At 41.7% G+C, this 22756-nt stretch overlaps 1 protein-coding gene across 1 annotated transcript in view; it reads left to right on the plus strand.

Annotated features, from left to right (window-relative positions):
- The first annotated feature begins 985 nt into the window (after positions 1-985).
- The window catches only part of COL15A1 (collagen type XV alpha 1 chain), a 112852-nt gene continuing 91081 nt past the window's right edge, over positions 986-22756 (plus strand). The window contains exons 1-2 of the mRNA XM_082752800.1: positions 986-1096; positions 1238-1320. Of these exons, the coding sequence (XP_082608926.1) occupies positions 1086-1096; positions 1238-1320 (94 nt within the window). The 5' untranslated portion in view covers positions 986-1085. The remainder of the gene's footprint in view (positions 1097-1237; positions 1321-22756) is intronic.

Below are 22756 nucleotides of genomic sequence, written 5' to 3' on the forward strand. Positions count from 1 at the left end.
AATTTGTATTGCAGAGTCAGGAGGAAAAATAATATGCTTAACACAGAGATGGTCAGAAATATAAGAACACCCAGCCAGACTAACTTAGTGAACAAGTAAGAACTGTAACAGAAGAATTGTAGGCATCCATTTCAAATGTTAAGGAATGCAATCAGTTGACAGAGCTGAGGAAGGTAAACAAAACTTCTGCCTGGAAAATAGAGATTTTTAATCAGCAGAAAAACTCCAGCTTAGATGAAGAGAGATGGAAAGAGTGCAGAAGGAAAGCACTTATGTCCTCATTCAAATGGCTCCTGCTGTGTTTAAAATAAGAGACAAGTAGCAAAATTAAAATGGAGTGGATACATACAAACATTACTGTGCATGTTGGGAGCAAGGTATAGCTAGCAGACATAGAAGACCTGTTAATATTCTGTGATTCTTAAGACTACAAATGAACATTAGAAAGTTGGGAAATCTCACAGTCCTACAGGAGTGGGTTAATAAACTACTTATATTCAGAAATTTAAGACTAATGGAATGCAGAGGTCAAGAACATGTTTTGCTTTGCTGTCTTTTATCCAGCAGTGTTAAAAATATGCAGCATTGGTCACACATCCACATTAAAGTATCCAGACAAAATTAACGGCACTTTCAGCAGCATTTCATGTAGACCATCTGCATGAACAGTGTCATACCTGTGGGAGAGGGAGTGGTGTTACTTCCTTTATCTATGCATTTTCTAAAATCAGAGAAAAAGCTATGCTGCTATCTGTCAGGGTAAACAGTAGTTTAAGGCAGGACCAGAGAATTACACCATTGGGATGATGTACAGCATCAAGGGCTGTCCACCAATAAATAAAGAAGGAACTTTTAGGCTGTGGACTGACAGGAAAATCTATGTGGAGTCAGATTTCAGAGCTGGAGCACTGAATTGCAGTGAGTCACACAGAGAGCCTGAGAGCTGCCTTTGTTCCACTTGTGTCTGAACGTTGGAGGAGAAACAGCAGGCTCCAGTTTTCATTAACTTCTTATTTTCAGAAGCATAAAACTCATGTTCACTGAACTTCTTCCCCACTTTTCATCGTCCAACTGACTTTCAAAAAATGCTGTCATGGTAAGAACTCTCACTTCTAAAAATCATTATTATCATTATTACCCTTGTGCTTCTGTATTTTACTCTTTTTTCTTATTGTTCCCCCTGACGTTTTCTTTTTTTTTTTTTTTTTTTTTTTTTTTTTTGGCACACCTGCTCCAGGCATGCCTGGTGGACCTGGGACTTGCTTCTTCTTCTCTTAGGCTTGTCAATCCATGCTGGTTCAGCAGCTGAGATCATAGAAGGTAAGACTTCTCCAAATCACATCTATGAATTGAGAGTAAGGGTTAATTTTAAGATAAGCTTTCTCAATATAGAAAGACTCTACATTTCAGCTTTTCATTTTCTCTGCTGCTTTTTGTTCTTCATGTCATATAGGGAAGCTGCTGCAAGTTAAGAGCTTAAATTGCCATTCATTCTGGAAAAGAGAAAATAAATACATTGGTCTGCATCTGTAAGGTAGCCTTTCATGACAGCTCTCTCAATATTGCTTCAGAGTGTAATAATCATCAGAAAGCACTTCAAAGTGGATAATAGTGGATATTTTTGGATGTATCAGGTGAGGAAAAGGTAGCAGAAAGTAACTAGGATCGAGGTGTATGTCATTCTGGAGATAACGGGAATGTGCCAGGCACAGTGTGAGTGCAAAGACACAAATGTAATGCTTGTTAAGGTGCACAGAGATTTCTCCTGATAAGTGTCTACACAAATTGTGATCTTCAGATCTCTTGAGTTAAATATTTGGTTTTATCAGCCTAGCCATTGTTGCTTTTCAGTCTTTCTGTAATTGCAGATCACATATTTTTTTCTTGTAACAGAGCAACTCTAGAAAACATAGCCTTAAATTTCAGTTTGAGAGAGATCACTGGTTTAAAAGTCTGTGTGCAATTTTGCAAAGGTGAAAAATCTTCATATATTATTCTTCCACTATAGGCGATTCTTATATCAAAAACACTTTATTGACTACATTCAGAGAGAAATAGGCTGTGAATTTGTTATGTAAATAACCACTAGACAACTATATGGTGGTAGCATTAGAACTAATTGAAGGGAAATAGATATTGTTCATGAAGAATTCAATAGCACTCAGATTGTGTGTTTTTTGTTGTTGTTGTTGTTTGTTTGTTTGTTTGTTTTTTGTTTTATCTGACACTGCCACAGAATAGATGGTATGTTTAAGAACCAAAGCTCCAGCTAGTTATCTCAGTAAATAAATGCTGCAAGTGCATATGGGAAATATGTACTCTTGTATTACAGATAGGGTAAGAAGCTGTAACAAGCTATTAGAAAGAGGAAAACCTTAATGTATGACTGAATGGTGCCAGAAATACAATATATTGCATAAACTATGGAGATAAATATGTTGTATCACATGATATGTTTTCCTTGAGCTGATGAATGATAGTACAGTGCGTGAAGTCTGGACTCGAGAGAACTGATGCTTATTTTTTTCCTGATGCTTGGTTTAAATGCTCTCATCTCCTGAAATCAGGTGTTGAGTGCTAGAAATACAAATAAAACCTTTCTTTCTGGTGCTGCAACTATATGAAAGATATAAATACTCCTTGTCACTACCAAATAGTCAAGAGGTATATACTTCACAACTTATACTCTAACCACTGCAGAAATAACATCTATTTCTTTTCCCATAGTTCAATTTAGTGATAAAGTGCACAGAAATAAATTCAGTAAAGATTAAAATGTTTGGAGGTACAGGGAGAGAAAACAAACTTCTGGTCTTCCAGCTTTTTGCTGTTAAACTTGTGCTTTATTCAATATTAATTTTTGTCACTGTCTCCTTTAAGGTTGCTGCTTTCCAGGATTCTCCAGCCCACTGAATATTGCTGTGCTGCATTTTTGTTGGCTGACCTCTTCTCTCTCTCTCTCTAATGAATCGATGGCTGAAAGGACAGCTGTTTAACTTATTAAAATTAAGATAGATATCTTCCATGAAATTTGTAGATAATGCTATGTGTTGTGACAGAATGAAAAAAAAAAAAAATTAAATATGCATAATTTTAAAATTCTGTTGTATGTTCTGCAAATTGATGCAACTTGGTAATTATTTCATGGAAATTCTCAAAAAATACTTGGATCTTGCTGAGTGAAAACAAAGAGGAGTTCTGAAATCTCATTAGTTCCCATGAGTTAGCATTCTGAATTTTGACTAACTTTGTTGGAAGATTTTAGTCCCTTTTCTTGCAGCTAGCATTGTATATCTCTCTCTTTTTCTTCTTTTTCACCCAGGTATAGTGTCATTTGAGCTACAGAGAGGTTTTGCAGTTTTTCTCATGTGTTCGTGAAAACTGTGCAAGTGTAGTACCCCATTCTTCTTTTGTTTGTGTATGAGGCTTAAAGATACGTTGGTGACTCAATGAATAGTCTCACCATTTCTCCTTTGTTCAAAATGACAATTAAGCATGTATCTATCTGTGCATAAAAAAGTAGTCTGCCTTAATCTATCTGGTATCACTGTGTGGTGCAAGTACTTAGCCTTTAATTATACCTGTCAATGTATCTTGATTTACCTTGTTTACCCATGTCTGCTTTCTGTACATTGCTTTGGACCTTCAGACACGAATTAAGCTAGTGAATAGCAGGTGCTCAGAATACAGTTCTGAACATAGAATCACAGAATGGCTAGGGTTGGAAGGGACCTCTGAAGATCATCTAGTCCAACCTCCATGCCAAGTAGGATCACCTAGAGCACATTGTGCAGGATGACATCCAAATGGATTTTGAATATCTCCAGAGAAGGAGACTCCACAGCCTGTCGATTTTGAATATCTCCAGAGAAGGAGACTCCACAGCCTGTCTGGGAAAACTGTTACAGTACTCTGTCACCCTCACAGTAAAGAAGTGCCCTCTCATATTCAGGTGGAACTTCCTGTGCTTCAGTTTGTTCCCATTGCCTCTTGTCCTGTTGCTGGGCACAACTGAAAAGAGACCATCTCCATCCTCTCGGCACCCTCCCCTCAGATATCTATACACATTGATGAGGTCTCCCCTCAGTCTTCTCTTCTCCAAGCTAAACAGGCCCAGTTCTCTCAGCCTGTCCTTGTCAGGCTGAGAGAACCTTGTCAGGTGCTCCTGTCCTCTCATCATCTTCGTAGCCCTCATCAGAACTTGCTCCAGCAATTCTATGTCCCTCTTGTACTGGGGAGCCCAGAACTGGACACAATACTCCAGGTGTGGCCTCACCAGGGCTGAGTAGAGGGGAAGGATCACCTCCCTTGACCTGCTGGCAACACACTCCTGAATGCAGCCCAGGATACCGTTGGCCTTCTTGGCCACAAAGGCACATTGCAGACTCGTGGTTAGCCTGCTGTCCACCAGGATGCCCAGGTCTCTCTCTGCAGAGCTGCTCTCCAGCAGGTCAGCCCCCAGACTGTACTGGTGCTTCACATGTTAGATTGTGAACAGAACTAAAGTTATAAAATCTGAATTCTAACCCTGCTGAAGTTTGAATGATAGGGTCCTCCCCATGACTTGCTCTAGGCTCTTGCAGTATTCATATTTACTCTTCCAGGCTGTCTGTGAAGATATCAGTGCTGCTCAGTTCTTTTCATTCGAATCAGTGCAAGCCTTTTTTTGTAAAATAAATAAGACAAATTGCTTAAAGGTATGCATTTCTACAGTTTGTATTATATTTATTGTCTCTAAAAGAAGCTTTACAAATTTCTAACTGACAACTTTTGGTTTTATTTTTAGCCAAGCTGAATTACACTTTGTTGCCTTAAATAATATGCTTAACAATAGTTTACATAAAGTAAATATTTGTCTCTTTCCTTGGCTCTCTGTACATGGAATGGCTGTCATTAAGCTGTTGACATAAACTTTGCACTTTTGAACTGCTGAGTTTAATGGAGGAACACTGAATTATTGACTTCCATTGGCTGTTAATCAACTGGGATGATTCATACAAGCAGCTGGCTTGCATTTCTTTCCAGGATGAACTGACACAATGAGTGTAAATTAGTATCACAGAATCACAGAATCACAGAATTTTCTAGGTTGGAAGAGACCTCAAGGTCATCGAGTCCAACCTCCAACCTAACGCTAACAGCCCTCCACTAAACCATATCCCTAAGCTCTACGTCTAAACGTCTTTTGAAGACTTCCAGGGATGGTGACTCCACCACTTACCTGGGCAGCCTGTTCCAGTGCCTCACAACCCTTTCAGTGAAGAAGTTCTTCCTAACATCTAGCCTAAAACTCCCCTGGCTCAACTTAAACCCATTCCCCCTCGTCCTGTCACCAGGCACGTGGGAGAACAGGCCAACCCCCACCTCGCTACAGCCTCCCTTGAGGTACCTAAAAAGAGCGATAAGGTCGCCCCTGAGCCTCCTCTTCTCCAGGCTGAACAAGCCCAGCTCCCTCAGCCGCTCCTCGTAGGACTTGTTCTCCAGGCCCCTCACCAGCTTCGTCGCCCTTCTCTGCACCCGCTCAAGCACCTCGATGTCCTTCTTGTAGCGAGGGGCCCAAAACTGAACACAGTACTCGAGGTGCGGCCTCACCAGAGCTGAGTACAGGGGGACGATCACCTCCCTAGCCCTGCTGGTCACGCTGTTCCTAATACAAGCCAGGATGCCGTTGGCCTTCTTGGCCACCTGAGCACACTGCTGGCTCATATTCAGCCGACTATCCACCATCACTCCCAGGTCCTTCTCTGCCTGGCAGCTTTCCAACCATTCCTCTCCCAGCCTGTAGCTCTGCTTGGGGTTATTGCGCCCCAGGTGCAGGACCCGGCACTTGGCCTTGTTGAACTTCATGCAGTTGACCTCAGCCCATCGGTGCAGCCTATCCAGGTCCTCCTGCAGAGCTTTCCTACCCTCAAGCAGATCGACACACGCACCTAACTTGGTGTCATCTGCGAACTTACTGAGGGTGCACTCGATGCCCTCGTCCAGATCATCGATGAAGATATTAAAGAGGACCGGCCCCAGCACCGAGCCCTGGGGGACGCCACTAGTGACTGGCCTCCAACTGGACTTGGCTCCATTCACCACGACTCTTTGGGCCCGGCTATCCAGCCAGTTTCTAACCCAACAAATCGTGTGCCAGTCCAAGCCAAGAGCAGCCAGTTTCTTGAGGAGAATGCTGTGGGAGACGGTGTCAAAAGCCTTGCTGAAGTCAAGGTAGACCACATCCACAGCCTTTCCCTCATCCACCCAGCGTGTCACTCTGTCATAGAAGGAGATCAGGTTCGTCAGGCATGACCTGCCTTTCATAAACCCATGCTGACTGGGCCTGATCGCCTGCTTCCCCTTCAAGTGCTGCATGATGACTCTCAGGAGGATCTGCTCCATGAGCTTTCCTGGCACTGAGGTCAAACTGACAGGCCTGTAGTTTCCTGGGTCTGCCCTCCGGCCCTTCTTGTAGATGGGCGTCACGTTTGCTAGCCGCCAGTCGATTGGGACCTCCCCCGATAGCCAGGACTGTTGATAAATGATGGACAGTGGCTTGGCCAGCTCCTCTGCCAGTTCCCTCAGTACCCTTGGGTGGATCCCATCTGGCCCCATTGACTTGTGCACATCTAAGTATGTATATAGTTAAAGTAAGTGTATGTATTTAAAAGCTTGTTTCTATCAAGTAATTACTCTATGTGCTTTGCATTGCATTACATGTGTAAAATCACACTGACTTATGCAGTGACAGTGTATTCTTTTCTAAGAAGGAGCACGGTTACTGTAATTCTGTTCTGTATGGAGCACAGTGTTTTGTAAAGATAATTTAGTTGACACTACACTCTTGTTCCTGACTAAGCATTTGGGCATCATTGCACTTGAATTTAAACTGAAGAAGACACTGAATATTTTTCAGAGACATCTACAGGCTGTTAATATCTGTTGTGCATGTTCTTAATGCAGAGCTGAAGTTGATTTCATAGTCATTAAAAAACCTTTCCATGCAGAACATAGCTAATATACTGTAGAAAATCAGTTTGCTCATCTGGGTCATCTCTATGACCAGTAGAGCAAATTTGATTTAGTAAATTTGTTCCATTTTGTCACTTTTCTAAACGGATTAGTTCTCAGTACAATACCTTCTACATGTTAATTCTCCAGGACAATAAACTCTATGTTTGCGAAGCTATTCTACCAGGCAGCAGAAGATATTTTGGTCTTTCTTGAGGCCTCTGAAGGGAAAACTAGCTGGTGGGGATATAGTGTTGTAATGGCTATCTTCATTTCCTCTCTGGAGGCATCCTGGTAACACAGGAAGACTGCAGTAAGCAGTTGTTTCCATGATCTAAATAGAATCTAACATTTCATTTGCCAATAAATGGTGTTTGAAAGACTTCTTCTGCTGAGAAAGTACTGCTTCTACGACTTGCTAACAAGCATCACTTCAATTAAAGATCTTTTAACTAAAATTTGTTTCTTATACACTAAGGACAATGCCCAATCCTGATGATCTTGTGTTGTGTATTTGTCTCTTCCTGCTCTACTTGGGAGGAGATAGGTTTGTTTCAAATCTTTGGGTTGGAGGGCAAGACAATACAAGTTTTCCAGGGTTTCAACAAGGTTAAACTTTTACTGATAATTTCCAGAGGAGTTATTAGAGGTTTGGCAAAAGCACATACGTTCCAAATAAAGAAATAGAGATGGAGAGAGAGAGAGAGAGAGATCACCACCCGTGGATCCTGCATTGACTTGTCCTCTTCAGGTTCTCAGGTGGTGGGTACACACACAGATGCTCTAGCATCGTGATTTTTAAAGCTTAGTCCTTGTCTCTTTGGGCATTTTTTGGAGTCCTACGCAGCCCTTTCCCGGACATGAATGTTTCATATTAGGGGATGTTTGAGAAATGAGTCTAGGATAGTTCTTGGTGTCCATAGTGCCCTTCTACCCCATCGCCCCTCCTGATAACCACTAATCTGGGCTAAAATTCATTTCAGTTTATCCCTGTGATACTGCTCTCTTCTGAATGCTTGGTCCTGTTCAATATCTCTGGGGTGGATGGGGGAGACCTTAAATCTTTCTGTCATGATAGATGCAAGTTCTACCAGTGAAATCCAAGGCTTTGCTTCCATCTGCATGGACATGAAAAGCAAACTTCAGTGTGCAGATAGCATGTAATATCTTCCTGATGCTACTCCTCCAGATCTTATCCCTCTTTGTTTGATGGATCCTCAAAAAGTGTCAGGAAAAGGACAAAAAATGTTGCTAGTTTACCAGATATCTATTGGTCTAGTCCAATGGGGAATGCTGTTTCCTGACAGGTAAACTTATAACATCCTGGCAAAGGAAAAAAAGAAAAAGGGAAGAGAAGAGAAGAGAAGAGAAGAGAAGAGAAGAGAAGAGAAGAGAAGAGAAGAGAAGAGAAGAGAAGAGAAGAGAAGAGAAGAGAAGAGAAGAGAAGAGAAGAGAAGAGAAGAGAAGAGAAGAGAAGAGAAGAGAAGAGAAGAGAAGAGAAGAGAAGAGAAGAGAAGAGAAGAGAAGAGAAGAGAAGAGAATGTAGAAACTTTACAAATTTGAGTTAGATGGTAAGAGGTGGAAAGCCAGAGAGGGGTTTGCACAGGCTTACATTTTTCCTCTATCTTCTATCTGTCCTAGAATGCTGTCTTGCCTATTATCCTATCATCTTCATGAAGTAAAGGAGAAAACATGGATAAGTCTTCCCATCATGAGCTTCCTGAAGGGTTAGTAAGGGGGCCAGAATAGTTGTCATAGTAAGCATCATGGCAATAAAAATGGATTCCATTATCAAACTCTAAAAAATGAAGAGGTAGTAAGGATCAGCAGTTTGGGAATGCCAGGAGAAAGGCAATGTAACCATGTTTCCTGCCTGAATGTAAAGCTGTAGAGTTAGTGCTGGTTTGGGTAAAAGTATAACAGTTCCTTAGGTTAAAAATTTTGGGACCCTCTTCTGCTTTTCATGTTGTCATTCTAACTTTGGTTTTCAGGCATCATAAGACATTTCATATCTAGTATTTTAATGTCCTTGGCAGAATTTTCAGGAGGACCTCTAGTTTGTGAGCTTTCCCAGTCATGTGTGGGATCAAGGATGAGGGGGAGAAAAAAGTCTTTATCCTGGATGTACATGAGATTTGGGTTAGGTATATTGTATCTGAATTCAGACTACCTGATAAGCTTGTGTTTGGATCTTTGCTTTGGTAGAATGTTAGTTGGCACTGTCGCGTTAAAGGGTGTAGCCGATTAACTGTTATGGGTCCGGTCAGATTCAGGGTACTGAACTATCACAATCACAGTTTCACCAATAACGGATTAACCTTTAGGGGTCTGGTCGGATTCAGAGCACTGAATTACCACGGTCACAAATTCACCAATAACGTATACCACCCTTACTCTAGTCATGTTTAATGAGAACTATCACAGCTAGGAACAATGCAATCAAGTGCAATTTATTACAGCAACAGGTACACAGGCTCTTTGGATTGCCGGCAATAGTTACTGTCTGCAAAAGCAAGCTAGCATGCATGAAATCACATGTGACACAGGTGCACAGCCTGGAAATTAATGCGTTAAAAGGCAAAAACACTCTACAGAGATTTCTAAGTTTCCGTGGAGACACACCGTATAACCAAGCATTCAAAACTCACTCAAAGGTGTCCCAATGGGGGGGAAGAGAGGCTCAGCCTGTCAACTGATCCCAGGAGTCATGATGTCCTCGGGATGGTGTATTCCCTGGGGATGGTCCTAACGATGGTATCTTCCCTAACTTCCCCTCTCTCTTAGGCCAATTTATATATTTTTTTATCTTTTAGGTGGAGCTTGAGTGACTCTAGTCAAGCATATCTTAGTTATGATTGGTGAAAAGTTTTCCCATCTCTGTTTAAAGTAATAGGCTCCGAGAAATTCAGAGCTCATGCTCAGCAAGGGGTGGTCGCACCTTGGAGGCAGGTAGCTTTTGGGATGGAGTGTGTTTTGGTATTATAATGATCCTAGTTACTTTGGGCAATTGCACCACAAGCACAAGCTTGAAAAGATGCATAGACACAAGGACTTAACTTGCCAACAGAGTTAAAAGCTGTATTCCCTTTAACTAGTATCCATATATGTGCTCCCAAGATTCACTTAATTAAGATAAATTCAAAGGGTAATATGAGTTCTTTTTGTCCCCTTGAGACTATTCCTTTCTTTCCTCTGTATACTAAGTTACTTATTACACTATTCATGCCTGGGATATTCAAAGGGTTCCAGAAAACATACTTCTTATTGCAACATGTATTTTCCAAGTCAAGTGCTTGCTTTGAAGTTTGCCTGTTCCTTTGGCTGTGATTTCTTCCTCTTTCCTTTTCTGTGAGATGTGGATAGATTTTTTTGTTTGTTTTTGTTTTTGAAGTGGTATTTCACATTTGACCAAATTCATGCCTGTTCAAGCAGTGTGCCTTTGCTAGAAAGACACTGAATTGTACTATTTGGTAAAATCTGACTGGTTTGTTTTAGACGTCATTAATGTTATTATTTAAGAGAGGGTGTCTATTTGTCTATTTCTAGCTCACCAAACAATCTAGTCTCATTTGGCCAACACACACAGTTGCCACAAGTTTAGAAACAAAAGTTAGTCATTGATTTTGTCTGTGGTGGATTCTATCCACACAAATAATCTTATTCTTTTTAGTGCTTTGTATGTCTCATTGGTCAGATTAGGCATATGACTAATACAGCAGGCAGTGCGTTTTGCATTTTGCTTTCCCATATTTGTACTACAGTCATACAGAGCATGTTCCATCACACATAAAGCTGCTCTATATGGGATATAGATTCTGTTTTGCTCTGTTTATATCAGTATCTTTTGATCTACTATGGACCTAGTATGTACCACAGGTGCATAGAGAGATGCTTAGCTAACAATAAATAAATAAATAAAAGTTAGGAAAAAAACATACTCCAGAGATCTATGGAGGTTTAAGTAGATTTTAATTCTTGAGGAAAATAGCCATATATTTACTTCATTTCCATAAGTCACAACTCATGTTTTATTATAGGAAAAAAGTTGAGAAAAATAATGCATGTGAGCAGTTATGTTCATCAAAAAACAACACATACACAGAACTTTATATTTGAGTAGGTGAAAGCTGTAGTGCTCTCCACCCCACCCTGAAGTATTTTTGTATTTTTTCTGTCTGTTCTGGAAACACTTACAGAATGATGCAGAGAGTATTACAGGACAAACAAGTCCATGTGAGATCTCTGTGGCCTGATGGTGTATTGGGATTTCATGGCAAGATTTTGGTAGTGGGTTGGGAGTGGGGAGCAGGGAGGAAATGCTGCAGGGGTGGCCCCTGTGAAAAGACACCATGGTCTCATTGGATAGAGCCAGTTTCTGCTGGCTCCAAAAGGGGCCCACCATGGGCCAAAGCTGAGACAAAGGGCAACACTTGTTGCACCTCAAAGATAACATATTTAATAAAGGCTGGAAAAAGCCATGCAGCAGCTGTGAGAGATAATAAAATTGTGAGATAAACAACTCTGCAAACATCAAGGTCAGTAAGGAAAGAGGAGGTGCTCCAGGCCCCAGAGCAGAGGTTCCTCTGCAGCCCATAGAGAGGACTGTGGCAATGATGGTTGTCTCCCGATGGATGCAGCCGATGGTGTACCACATCAAAGCAGATATTCACACTGCAACCCATGGAGGGCACCATGACACAACAGGTGGATATGTCCTGAAGAAAGCTGAAGCCTGTGGAGAGGAGCCCACGCTGGAGCAGGTTGTCTGTGAAACTGACAGGCAGAAACTGTGGCCCATGGGGGACCCACACTGGAGCAGTCTGTTTCTGAAGAACTGCATCCCATGGAAAAGACCTATGCCAGAGCAGTTTTTGAAGAACTGCAGCCCAAAGGAAGAGCCCACATTGTTGTAGTTCATGAAGAGCTGCATCCATGAAAGAGAATGTCTTAATTAAGATTAATCTGTTTTGCCCATAATGATAATTTGTGAGTGATCTTCCTGTACTTACCTCAAACCACAAGTTTTTCAGCATATACATGTATTCTCCCCCATGTTGTCCTGATGAGAGGTTTGAGAGAGCAGGTTGGTGAACACCTATCGCCCAGCCAGGATCAACCCACCACAGTTGGTCATATGCATGATGGTCTCAACTTAGACTGTTTAATGGAGAAGTATTCTTTGAACAAAAAATTCTTGTTTCTTTTTTCATGAGGGCCATGAAGTGACTGGGCTTCAGGCAAGTGGATGCAGTGCTCCTGTCAGTGCAATATGAAGTGATTTTCTATATGAGGTTAACTACTTGGAAAAAAAAAAAAAAAAAAAAAAAAAAAAAAAAGGCATTCATTTTGTCTAGAGATATTTGAAAAATGTAATCTCTAGTAGGTCTTTTTCTAAAATGCAGAAAGTCACAGACACTGCAGAAAGTAAACGAGAGTGCAGATAGGATTCTTCCAAAGAATGAGTAAAATGGGTAAACTCTAATTTTAATGTATGTGTTTTAATGAGTGTGTTTTAATTTGTGGATGAGGAATGTGAAACAACAGGTGTATTATTCATGTTAGCATCTGGAAGAAAGCCTTGGAAAAAGCAACAGGCAGGGCTGAATATTCAAAGAACTGCAGTTTTAAACAAATACCTATCTTATGGTCCAAATAGAGAAGAACCAAGGTCTGAATCAAGTTTTTTAGGGGTTCTGAGAAGAATCAGAATTTTCTGGAGACACTCAAGCATGTTCAGTTCCAAACAGTCAATGGCCAGAAGTCTCAAGCTGGAAATGGGGGCAGGAAGAAACTAAATAAAGTTTAGCAAGAGCAAGTATAGAGTCCTGCACCTAGGAAGGAACAACCACATGTATCAGTACAGGCTAAGGGATTACCCTTTGGAGAAGAGCTCTGTGGAGAAGGACCTGGCGGTCCTGGTGGATGACAGGTTGACCATGAGCCAGCAGTGTGCCCTGGTGGCCAAGAAGGTCAAGGGGATCCTGGCGTGCATTAAAAGGAGTGTGACCAGCAGGCCAAGGGAGGTGATCCTCCCCCTCTACTCTGCCCTGGTCAGGCCTTACCTGGAGTACTGTGTCCAGTTCTGGGCTCCCCAGTACAAAAAAGACAGGGAGCTCCTGGAAAGAGTCCAGAGGAGGGTAACAAAGATGATACAGGGCCTGGAGCATCTTCCCTATGAGGAACGGCTGAGAGACCTCGGTCTGTTCAGCCTTGAGAAAAGAAGACTGAGAGGGGATCTTATTAATGTTTACAAATATCTTAAGTGTGGGAGACAGAGGGATTTGGCCAACCTCTTTTCAGTGGTTTGTGGGGACAGGGCCGCAAAAGGGGCAATGGCCACAGCATAGAGCACAGAAAGTTCCGTACCAATATGTGAAATAGCTTCTTCTTGGTGAGGGTGACAGAGCACTGGAACAGGCTGCCCAGGGAGGTTGTGAAGTCTCCTTCTCTGGAGATATTCAAGGCCCATCTGGACAACTACCTGGGCAACCTGCTGTAGGGAACCTGCTTTGGCAGGGGGGTTGGACCCAATGATCTCCTGAGGACCCTTCCAACCCCTTTATTTCTGTGATTCTGTGATTCTATGATTCTGTGAAATGGTGATTCAGTGATGAGATTTGAAGCTGTACCATTAGTTATTGTCTTTGGCTTAATCTTCAGTATATAAGGTAGAATATCAATAAGAAGGGATTCCAGTCAATTCAGTCTATGCCTGGGAATCTCCAGGATCTTATGACTCCTGTTCTATCTCCCCTACTGCCACTGAATCCACTTTTTGTTGTGTTTAGTTCCTAAAACAGTAACTTAAAACTGCTCAGTTAATATTAGCTTCCAGTCCTATTCATGACATATCTTTCTCTGAACTCTGAAATCATTATGTTCCATACATAGTCAAGATGCCTGACTCTACTTCTTTGGAAAGCTAAATATAGCTTCTGAATTTCTATGTACTTTTTTGGTGGTCAGTGACTAGAAGGGCATATTATATGGTCATTTCTCATAGGATTTTATATCCAATTCCCCTTTTAACAAGAGATATACATTACCTAGCTCATGAGTAAAGAACCCACCTAGAAATAATTTCAATTTTTACTGCCTGCTAATGAGTAAGTTAATGTCTCTTGTGAGAAAAGGATATTGTTTCAAGATATGCTTCAAAGTTTCCTACAAGCACTACCTATGTTTCACAGATATTCTGAATAGCTAACTGTGTTTTAGTAAAAAACATTTTCAGAACATAAGCCAATGTGGTATCCAACCACTGATACATCTAAGGCGCTATTTCCTCTGACTAAACTCAAAGAGTAAAAGAGCCACAAAGGGCCACAAGGGGTCACAATGTTGATCAGAGTGCTGGAACACCCCTCTTAAAAAGAAAGGTTGAGAGAAAGGCTGAGGCTGGAGATGTTCAACCTGAAGAAGAGAAGGCTCTGGGGAGACCGCATTGAAGCTTTTCAGTATTTAAAGAGGGCTTAAAAAAAGAGGTGGAGAGCTACTTTTTTCTCGGGCAGACAATTACAGGACAAGGATCGATGCAAGGATCAATAAGAAAGGATTAGATTAGGTGTTAGGAGGGCTAAATTGCTTACCACCTTCTTCAGTCAAGGCGTGGTGAGGCATTGGAATAGGTTACCCTGTTGTGGGATGTCCCCTCCCTGGAGATGTGGTGTTTAAGGCCAGGTTGGATGACAGGTAGAGTGTGATTCCATAATTAATAGTGACCCCACAAAAATTTTGAGTTGTTGAACCGTGAGCCAAGCTTATGGGAAAAACAGGCATGTAGAAAGAGAAGATCTGTTTGTCAGGGTGGAAAGGAGCTACATAACTTTTCTAGCTATATTATTGTCTCTTTCTTGATGGTCTCAAGAAGCTAAATAGAGTATGCAAGTCCTTTTTTCCCACATTTATAGGTATATATTGCATCATAATATGTTTTTTGTCGCAATTTGACAAACACAGTCATAGTTAACTATGCATTGCAGTGTACATTGTTTCTTGGTAACATTAATTTAAACTCATTTGTCCCTGTATTTCTTTCTCTCACACAGAAAATTTCTGGCCCAGCATTGTTGTTTCATTGGAAAGCCTGTCTTCAAGAGTCAAAGGGCTGTTATGAACAACCAAAACTAATGTCTAGTAGCTTGTTAAATTATTATGCAGCGATGTATATGGTGCAAAGTATCTACTAGTGAATAAAATGAGGGAAAAATATGCAAAATTGAAAGCCTTTCTAGAAGTTCTCTCATATTTGGAATTCCTAACATCAAAGTATCCATTGATGAGGCTCGGTAATACTCCTTGTAAGCCCAATGCCTGCATCATAGAATGAGGTGTGAGAGAACAGTGTCTCTTTGCAGCATGGATTTTTATTTCTGCCATCCCACTTTGGTTAGCTGTGTACTGACTTGATACACTGCATCACTTCTGTGAATATGATGTGGGGTTTTTTTTTGCTTTTTTTTTTTTTTTTTCTGGGAGGGACAAAGATGCTCAGTCTTCTGTTTTTCACAAGCAATTCCATTTTTATTTATTTTTTTTTAACATTCTGTCAAAACAACATAGATCTTGATTTGATCCAAGGAGCAATTACATCTGCAATTCGTCTACTATGAATGCTTCACAGTACTAGCGCCGTTCTGAGTGTTTGTATGTGTGTGTGCATGCATGAATCCGCCCCTTGCCTGCTACTCATTCAACAAGTAAATACTTCATCTTTCTCAGATTAGCCATGAGTGTGGTTAAATACACATGGATTGATTATTTTTGTTGTTGTTGTTGTTGTTCTGTCTTTACTCTTCATCCATACACAATTTCAGGAATTTCAGGAATGGTATACAACACATGCACATTTTCTCAGCTGAAAAAAAAAAAAATCAGGTTTGATTGAAATTGAAACAAGGTATCAATTATTGCAGTGCAATGGTAGTAAAATAAAAACATTTATTTGAAAAATTTTTGAATTTTTACTAGAGTGCTACAGTATGCAATATATCATTGCATAGAACTACATTTATTTTTAACAGACAATGGCTGGCTGAACTCAAAATACTGTTATTGAGACCTCCTCTTAAAATCAGACCTTTGATTGTGCATTATAGTTTTTGCTTTCTTTTTTTTCCAGATGTACTTTTAGTAAAACACATTCCTATCGTGACATAAGAATCTGTTGTGGTTTAACTGCAGAATCTTAAAAATAAGTCCTGCATGGCAATTTTCTGGCTCAGATATGACAAGAGCAAAACAATGTTTTTGTTTGTTTGTTTGTTTGTTTCATTATAAATCTGAACATGCTTAAAATTTGAAGGCCAAATTCTCAGAGGAAAAAAAAATCACCGATGGTCTAAAGTACTGCAGCAGCTTTTTACACTTTTTAAATGGAATTTGAAAAGGTAGGACTGCGGGAACTCTGTAACTGCTTTACCCATTTCAGATCTGAATTGTCCAGCAAGGAGGTTTTCATCATTTCTACTGAAATATTGCCCTTGAAATGACTGGTTTGTGTGTGTGTGTGTGTGTGTGTGATGATCAATGTTGCATTTATTTCTAAAAAAAAATACATAATTTGTGGGAAAATAAATGCTGATTGAACTAAGAGTTAATGCTCCATCACCTTCCCGGGGAATGAAGTGAGGCTGACCATCATGTAGTTGCCTGTGTCCTGCTTCTTGCCCTTCTTGAAGACAGAAGTGATATTTGCTTTCCTCCAGCCTTAAGACATTTCTCTCAGTTACAATGCTCAATCAAAGACTGAGAGTGGCGTTAAAATGGCATTTGCCAATTCCCTCAACACTCATGGACTCTCATCAGTGCATGTGGATTTAGGTGTGTCCAATTTGCTCAAGTATTTCCTGACCTGATCACATTATGTTAAGGGAGGTAAAAAGTGATGAGAACCCAGCTGCCTCCTCCAGCCACTCAGGCCCAGGATTGCCCATATCCAGCCATTGGTGCCCAGTTTGGTGGCTGGGGACCTGGGATCTCTGCCCAGATTTGGGGATGCAGCTGCCACTTACCCCTTTGGAGGGTAAAATGGTAGCAAAGCTGAAAACATATCCCTTGCAGGTTTAGCTGGTAACAAAGCTGAGTATGTATCCGTGAAATACATAGACACACACAGACAGAGATAGAACACTAACATGAACACTGGCCACAAAGGCTGCCCTGGTCAAGAGCTGCCTTCAACAGCACTTGCACACAGGACTCATGTGAAACAGACACAGACAGCTGAGACCCATTTCCCCTCTTTGGCTGTTAGAGATGGAAGTACCAGAGCACTCTACAGGTTCAAAATTACATGTACATTCATGGATCCTTCGAGTACTAGCATAATCCCTCTATCCACCCAGCACCACTACACAGACCCCTCAAGTATTGGCGTAGCCCCTCTGTTCATCCAGTACCCCTGCCCAAATCCCTCAGAGTACCAGTACAGCCCCTCTGTCCATTCAGCAACCTTGCTAAGATACTTGGCCTGCCTTACAGAACACGCAAACAGGAGAGAGAGAGTGCAGAGAAAGAGTTAAGAGGAGATTTAATGATAAAAAGGAGAAGACAGGACAGACTGCAGTGTTCAGCCACAGGGGGCAACCAGACAAGTGTACTGACCATTGCCATTTTACACGTAACTGGCCTTTTTATACCCGTTTCTATCTATCCTCTTCTTTGTTCCTCCTGCTTCCTCCTACCGCTGCACACACTCAATGGGTTTTCAGAGCTCTGCAGTTTCTGCACCTTCTTAGTCTGGGGCCCCCTGGTTCACAATCATATCAGTTCATCCTTCCAGGAAGTGGCATCTGTAGCTTGTTAGTCTAGCAATTAATGTGACCGGGAGGTCTGTTTCTTGTTATTGTCTTACACCTTGGAAGTCCTCCGTCAGATAATAAACATTCCTACAGTCTCACATGCTCTCATAACTTAGTGTGACAGACCATCCCTTTCTTACTACCCTTTGTTGCCTTGGGAAAAAGTCCTTGACCGGACACCCTTAAAGGAGCAGACACTCTCCTTCTACATACCCTTACACTTCAATGAGTGGTTCAGTCACACAGGGATTGAGTTGGAAATCTATTCTCAATAGAATAGAACAGTTCAATTGGAAGGGAACTACACAGATCATTGTCGTGGTTTAACCCGGCTGGCAGCTAAACACCACGCAGCCGTTCGCTCACCCTCCCCCCTCCCTCTCTGGGACGGGGGAGAGAAATGGAAAGTGAAGCCCGTGAGTTGAGATAAAGACAGTTTAATAAGACAGGAAAATAATAATAATAATAATAATAATGATGATACAATGGTGATAATACGAAAGTAATAATAGTATGTACAAACAAGTGATGCACAATGCAATTGCTCACCACCCGCTGACCGATGCCCAGCCTAACCCCGAGCAGTCCGGCCCCCTCCCCCCGGCTAGCCACCCCTATATATTGTTTAGCATGACGTCAGATGGTATGGAATACCCCTTTGGCTAGTTTGGGTCACCTGTCCTGGGTCTGTCTCCTCCCAGCTCTTACTGCACCCCCCAGCCTGCCCGTTGGCAGGACAGAGCAAAGGCTGAGATGTCCTTGGCTTAGTATAAGCACTGCTCTGCAACAATTAAAGCATCGGGGTGTTATCAGCACTCTTCTCATTCTAAGCCAAAACACAGCATTCCACCAGCTACTAGGAAGAAAATTAATTCTGTGCTAACTGAAACCAGGACAATCATCAAGTCCAACTGCCTGATCACTTCAGCGCTATCAAAAAGTTAAAGCATATTATTAAGGGCATTATCCAAATACCTCTTGAACACTGAGAGACATGGGACATAAATTATCTCACTAGGATGCCTGTTGCAGTGTTTGACCACCCTTACAGTAAAGAAATTTTTCCTAATATTCACTCTGAACCTCTGCTGGTGCAACTTTGTGCCATTCCCAGACATCCTATCAGTACTTACTAAGGAGAAGAGATAAGCACTTCTGTCTCCATTTCCCCTCCTCAGGAAGTTGCTGAGAGTGATGAGTTTGTCTCTTAGCCTCCTTTCCTCCAAACTAGACAAAGTGCCATCAGTGTCCCTGATGGGACATGCCTTCCAGCCCTTTCATCAGCTTTGTTGCCCTTCCCTGGACAACTGCAAGTACTTTAGCATCCTTTTTATATTTTGGAGCCCAGACCTGCACACAGTATTCAAGGTGAGGCTACACCAAAACTAAATATAATGGGATAATCACCTCTTTTGACTGACTGGCTATGCTGCGTTTAATGCACCCAAAAATGAAGTTTGCCCTCTTGACTTTTAGGGCACACTTCTGACTCATGTTGAGACTATTGTCAGCTAGCACCCCATGATCCCTTTCTGCTGAGCTGCTCTAGCCACTCACCTTCCTGTCTGTACCTGTAACCAGCATTTCTCCATCCCAGGTGCAGAACATGGCATTTACCTCTGTTGAATTTCATTGCTATTTATTGCTATTTAATGTTGCTATTGCTGATTGTCCAATGCTCCAGTCTATCTAGATCCCTCTGCAAGGCAAGGAATCATCTTTCCAGAGCATCAACAGCACCCCCCAGTTTAGTATCATCAGCAAACTTGCTAAGGATGCATTCAACTGCCACATTCAGATCATTGATAAAGATGTTAAACAGAAACAGAAATGTTGAACTGGAATTGAGTGCTAGAGAATACTACTAGTGACTGGCCACCAGCCAGATTAACTAGTAGTATCCCACCACCCCATTCACTACAACACTTTGAGCTCTGACATTGAAACAGTTCATTACCCAGTGTAGTGTGAATCTGTTCATCTCACAGTTGGATATTTGTCCAGAAGGAAACTGTGAAGGATGGTATCAAAAGGTCTTACTGAATTCCAGAAAGATTATGTCTGCTGCCTTCCCTTCATTCACTGAGCAAATGACCTTAACATGTGATCAAATTTGTAAGTCAGCACTTGAAGAACCCATGTTTACTATGCCCGATAAAAGCTTTGTTCTTTAAATGCCTTTTAATATCCCCCAGGATACTCTTCTTCATAACTTTTCAGGTACTATGGTTAAACTAATAGGTCTGTGGTTTCTTAGGTCTTTTCTTGTGCCCTTCTTGTAGATTGCTTATATGGGGCATCCACAACTTCTCTGGGCAACCTGTTCCAGTGTCTCACCACCCTAACAAGTGAAGAATTTCCTCCTAATCTCTAATTTAAATCTATCCTCTTTTAGTTTAAGACTACATGTATTACCCCTTGTCCTATCATTATCTACCCAAGTAAAGAGTCTCTCTGCATCTTATAAAAAGGATGCAGAGAGACTCTTTACTTGGGTAGATCAATCCCTTTCAATCCCTTTAAGTATTGAAAGACCTCAAAGAGATCTCCCTGCAGCCTTCTATTCTCCAGGCTGAACAGCTTTCTCAGCCTTTCTTCATAGGAGAGGTGCTCTGATCATCTTTGAGCCCTCTTCTGGACTCACTCTAACAGGTCCACATCCTTCGTGTGCTGGGGGCCTCAGACCTAGATGCAGTACTCCAGGTGAGGCCTCACAAAGGCAGAGTAGGGTGGGACAATCATCTCCCTTGACCTCCTGGTCACACCTCTTTTGATGCAGACCAGGCTGCAGTTGGCCTTCTGGGCTTCAAGCACATGCTGCTGGCTCTTGTCAAGCCTTTCATCCACCATAACTCTCAAGTCCATCTCCACAGGGCTGCTTTCAATGAATTCTTTTCCCAGTCCGCACTCCTCTCTGGGATTGCCCCAACCCACGTGCAGCACCTTGGACTTGGACTTGCTGAACTTCATGTGGTTCACATGGGCCCACTTCTCCAGCCTGTCCAGGTCTCTTTGAATGGCATCTCTTCATTCTTTGGTATCAACTGCACCACTCAGCTTGGTGTCATCTACAAACTTACTGAGGGTGCACTCAACCCCATTGTCTACGTCATTGATGAAGATATTGAAAAACACTGATCCCAAGATAGACCCCTGAGGGACTCTGCTCATCACAGGCCTCCACCTGGACATAGAACCATTGACCACTACTCTCTGGGTGCAGCCATCGAGCCAATATTTTATCCACTGGATGGCCCACCCTTCAAATCCTTGTCTTTCCAATTTAAAGATTAGGATGTTGTGAGGGACCATGTCAAAAGCCTTACAGAAATCCAAGTTCCCTTGTTGACTGATGGAGTCACTCCATCACAGAAAGCCCAAGATTGGTCAGGCACAATTTGCCATTGGTGAAGCCATGCTGGCTATCCCAGATCACCTCTTTTTCCTGCATGTGCCTTAACATTGCCTCCAGCAGGATTAATTCCATGATCTTGCCAGGCACAGAGGTGAGGCTCACCGGTCTGTAGTTCCCTGGGTCTGATAGATTCAACTGATAGAACTGGTACCTTACAATTTTGTTGACCACAAGGGAAAAGTTGCTGCTCCCCCAGTCATGGTTCTACCACAAAGAAGTCTGGGCAGCCCAAGATCTACTGTTAATATTAAAAACTGAGGTTAAAAAGGCATTAAATGCCTCTGTCTTTTCCTCACCCCTACTTGTTAGGTGACCATCTATCAAGTACTAGTCCAATATTTTCCTTAGACTTCCTCTTGCTGTTGACATACTTAAAAACAGCCTTTTTTTGTTGGCTGACATACACTGTTTGGTGTCAACTCAGGGTGAGCTTTGTTTTTTCTTGTTTTCCTCTTACAAATGCAAACTGCAGCTCTTTAATCTGCCTGCGAAACCTGACCTTGCATCCAGCAATCATATATTTTCTGTTTCTACCCAAATTCAAAGGTTGCCAATATTTAGTAGACACTGGGATCAAGTCGCTGTTCGAAAGATGTTTTTTGGCTTGACTTTCAATGCCATTTAAAAGTTGCTGTGAGTTTCATAGATAAATACAGATTTCCTAGTGTGGTAAACACAGATTCTTGAAATGACTAGGATCCTTATAAGAACTGCTAGTATTGAATATAACAGCTGTAAAGCAAAATTTTGGTGCAAAATTCTCTTTTCAGAAGTCCTGATGAAAGTTTAGGTTTTATGTAAGAAAGTAGAAAAAAAAAAAAAAAGTCTTAAATTATGAACTTTATAAACATCAAAAGTGACCTAGATTTGATCAGTCTCAAGTTTTTTTCTATTTTTATTATCTGTAATAAAACTTTAACTCATTAAGCTTGCCAACTAAATGATTCCTTGTGGCTAGGTAAAACTAAGCATGAAGACAACCAGAAGTATGTAAGTTTACTTCTCGCCGTCTCTCTTAGGTGATTTATATTGGAAATGTGAAATGCAGAACTGAGAGCTAATGTTATGAGCTATTCCTACTGAGGTGCAGGACCCTGCACTTGCCCTTGTTGTACCACATGAGGTTCCTCTCAGCCCAACCTTCCAGCCTGTTGAGACCCCTCTGAATGGCTGCACAGCCCTCTGGTATCAGCCACTCTGAACTTTGTGTCATCAGCAAAACCGATGAGGGTGGACTGCACTCCATTGTCCATGTCATTGATAAATAAATAGAACAACACTGGACCCAGTACTGACCCCTGGGGGACACCACTAGCTACGGGCCTCCAACTAGACTCTTCGTCACTAAGCACAACCCTCTGAGCTCTGCCATCCAGCCAGTTATCAATCCCCCTCATTGTCCACTCATCTAGGACACACTTCCCAAGCTTGTCTATGAGGATGTTATGGGAGACAGTGTCAAAAGCCTTGCTGAAGTCAAGGTAGACCATATCCACCACTCTCCTCCCCTCATCTACCCAGCTAGTCATCTCATCATAGAAGGCTA

Source organism: Aythya marila, assembly GCF_965140915.1.
Source record: "Aythya marila genome assembly, chromosome: 2".
Classification (NCBI taxonomy): Eukaryota; Metazoa; Chordata; class Aves; order Anseriformes; family Anatidae; genus Aythya; species Aythya marila.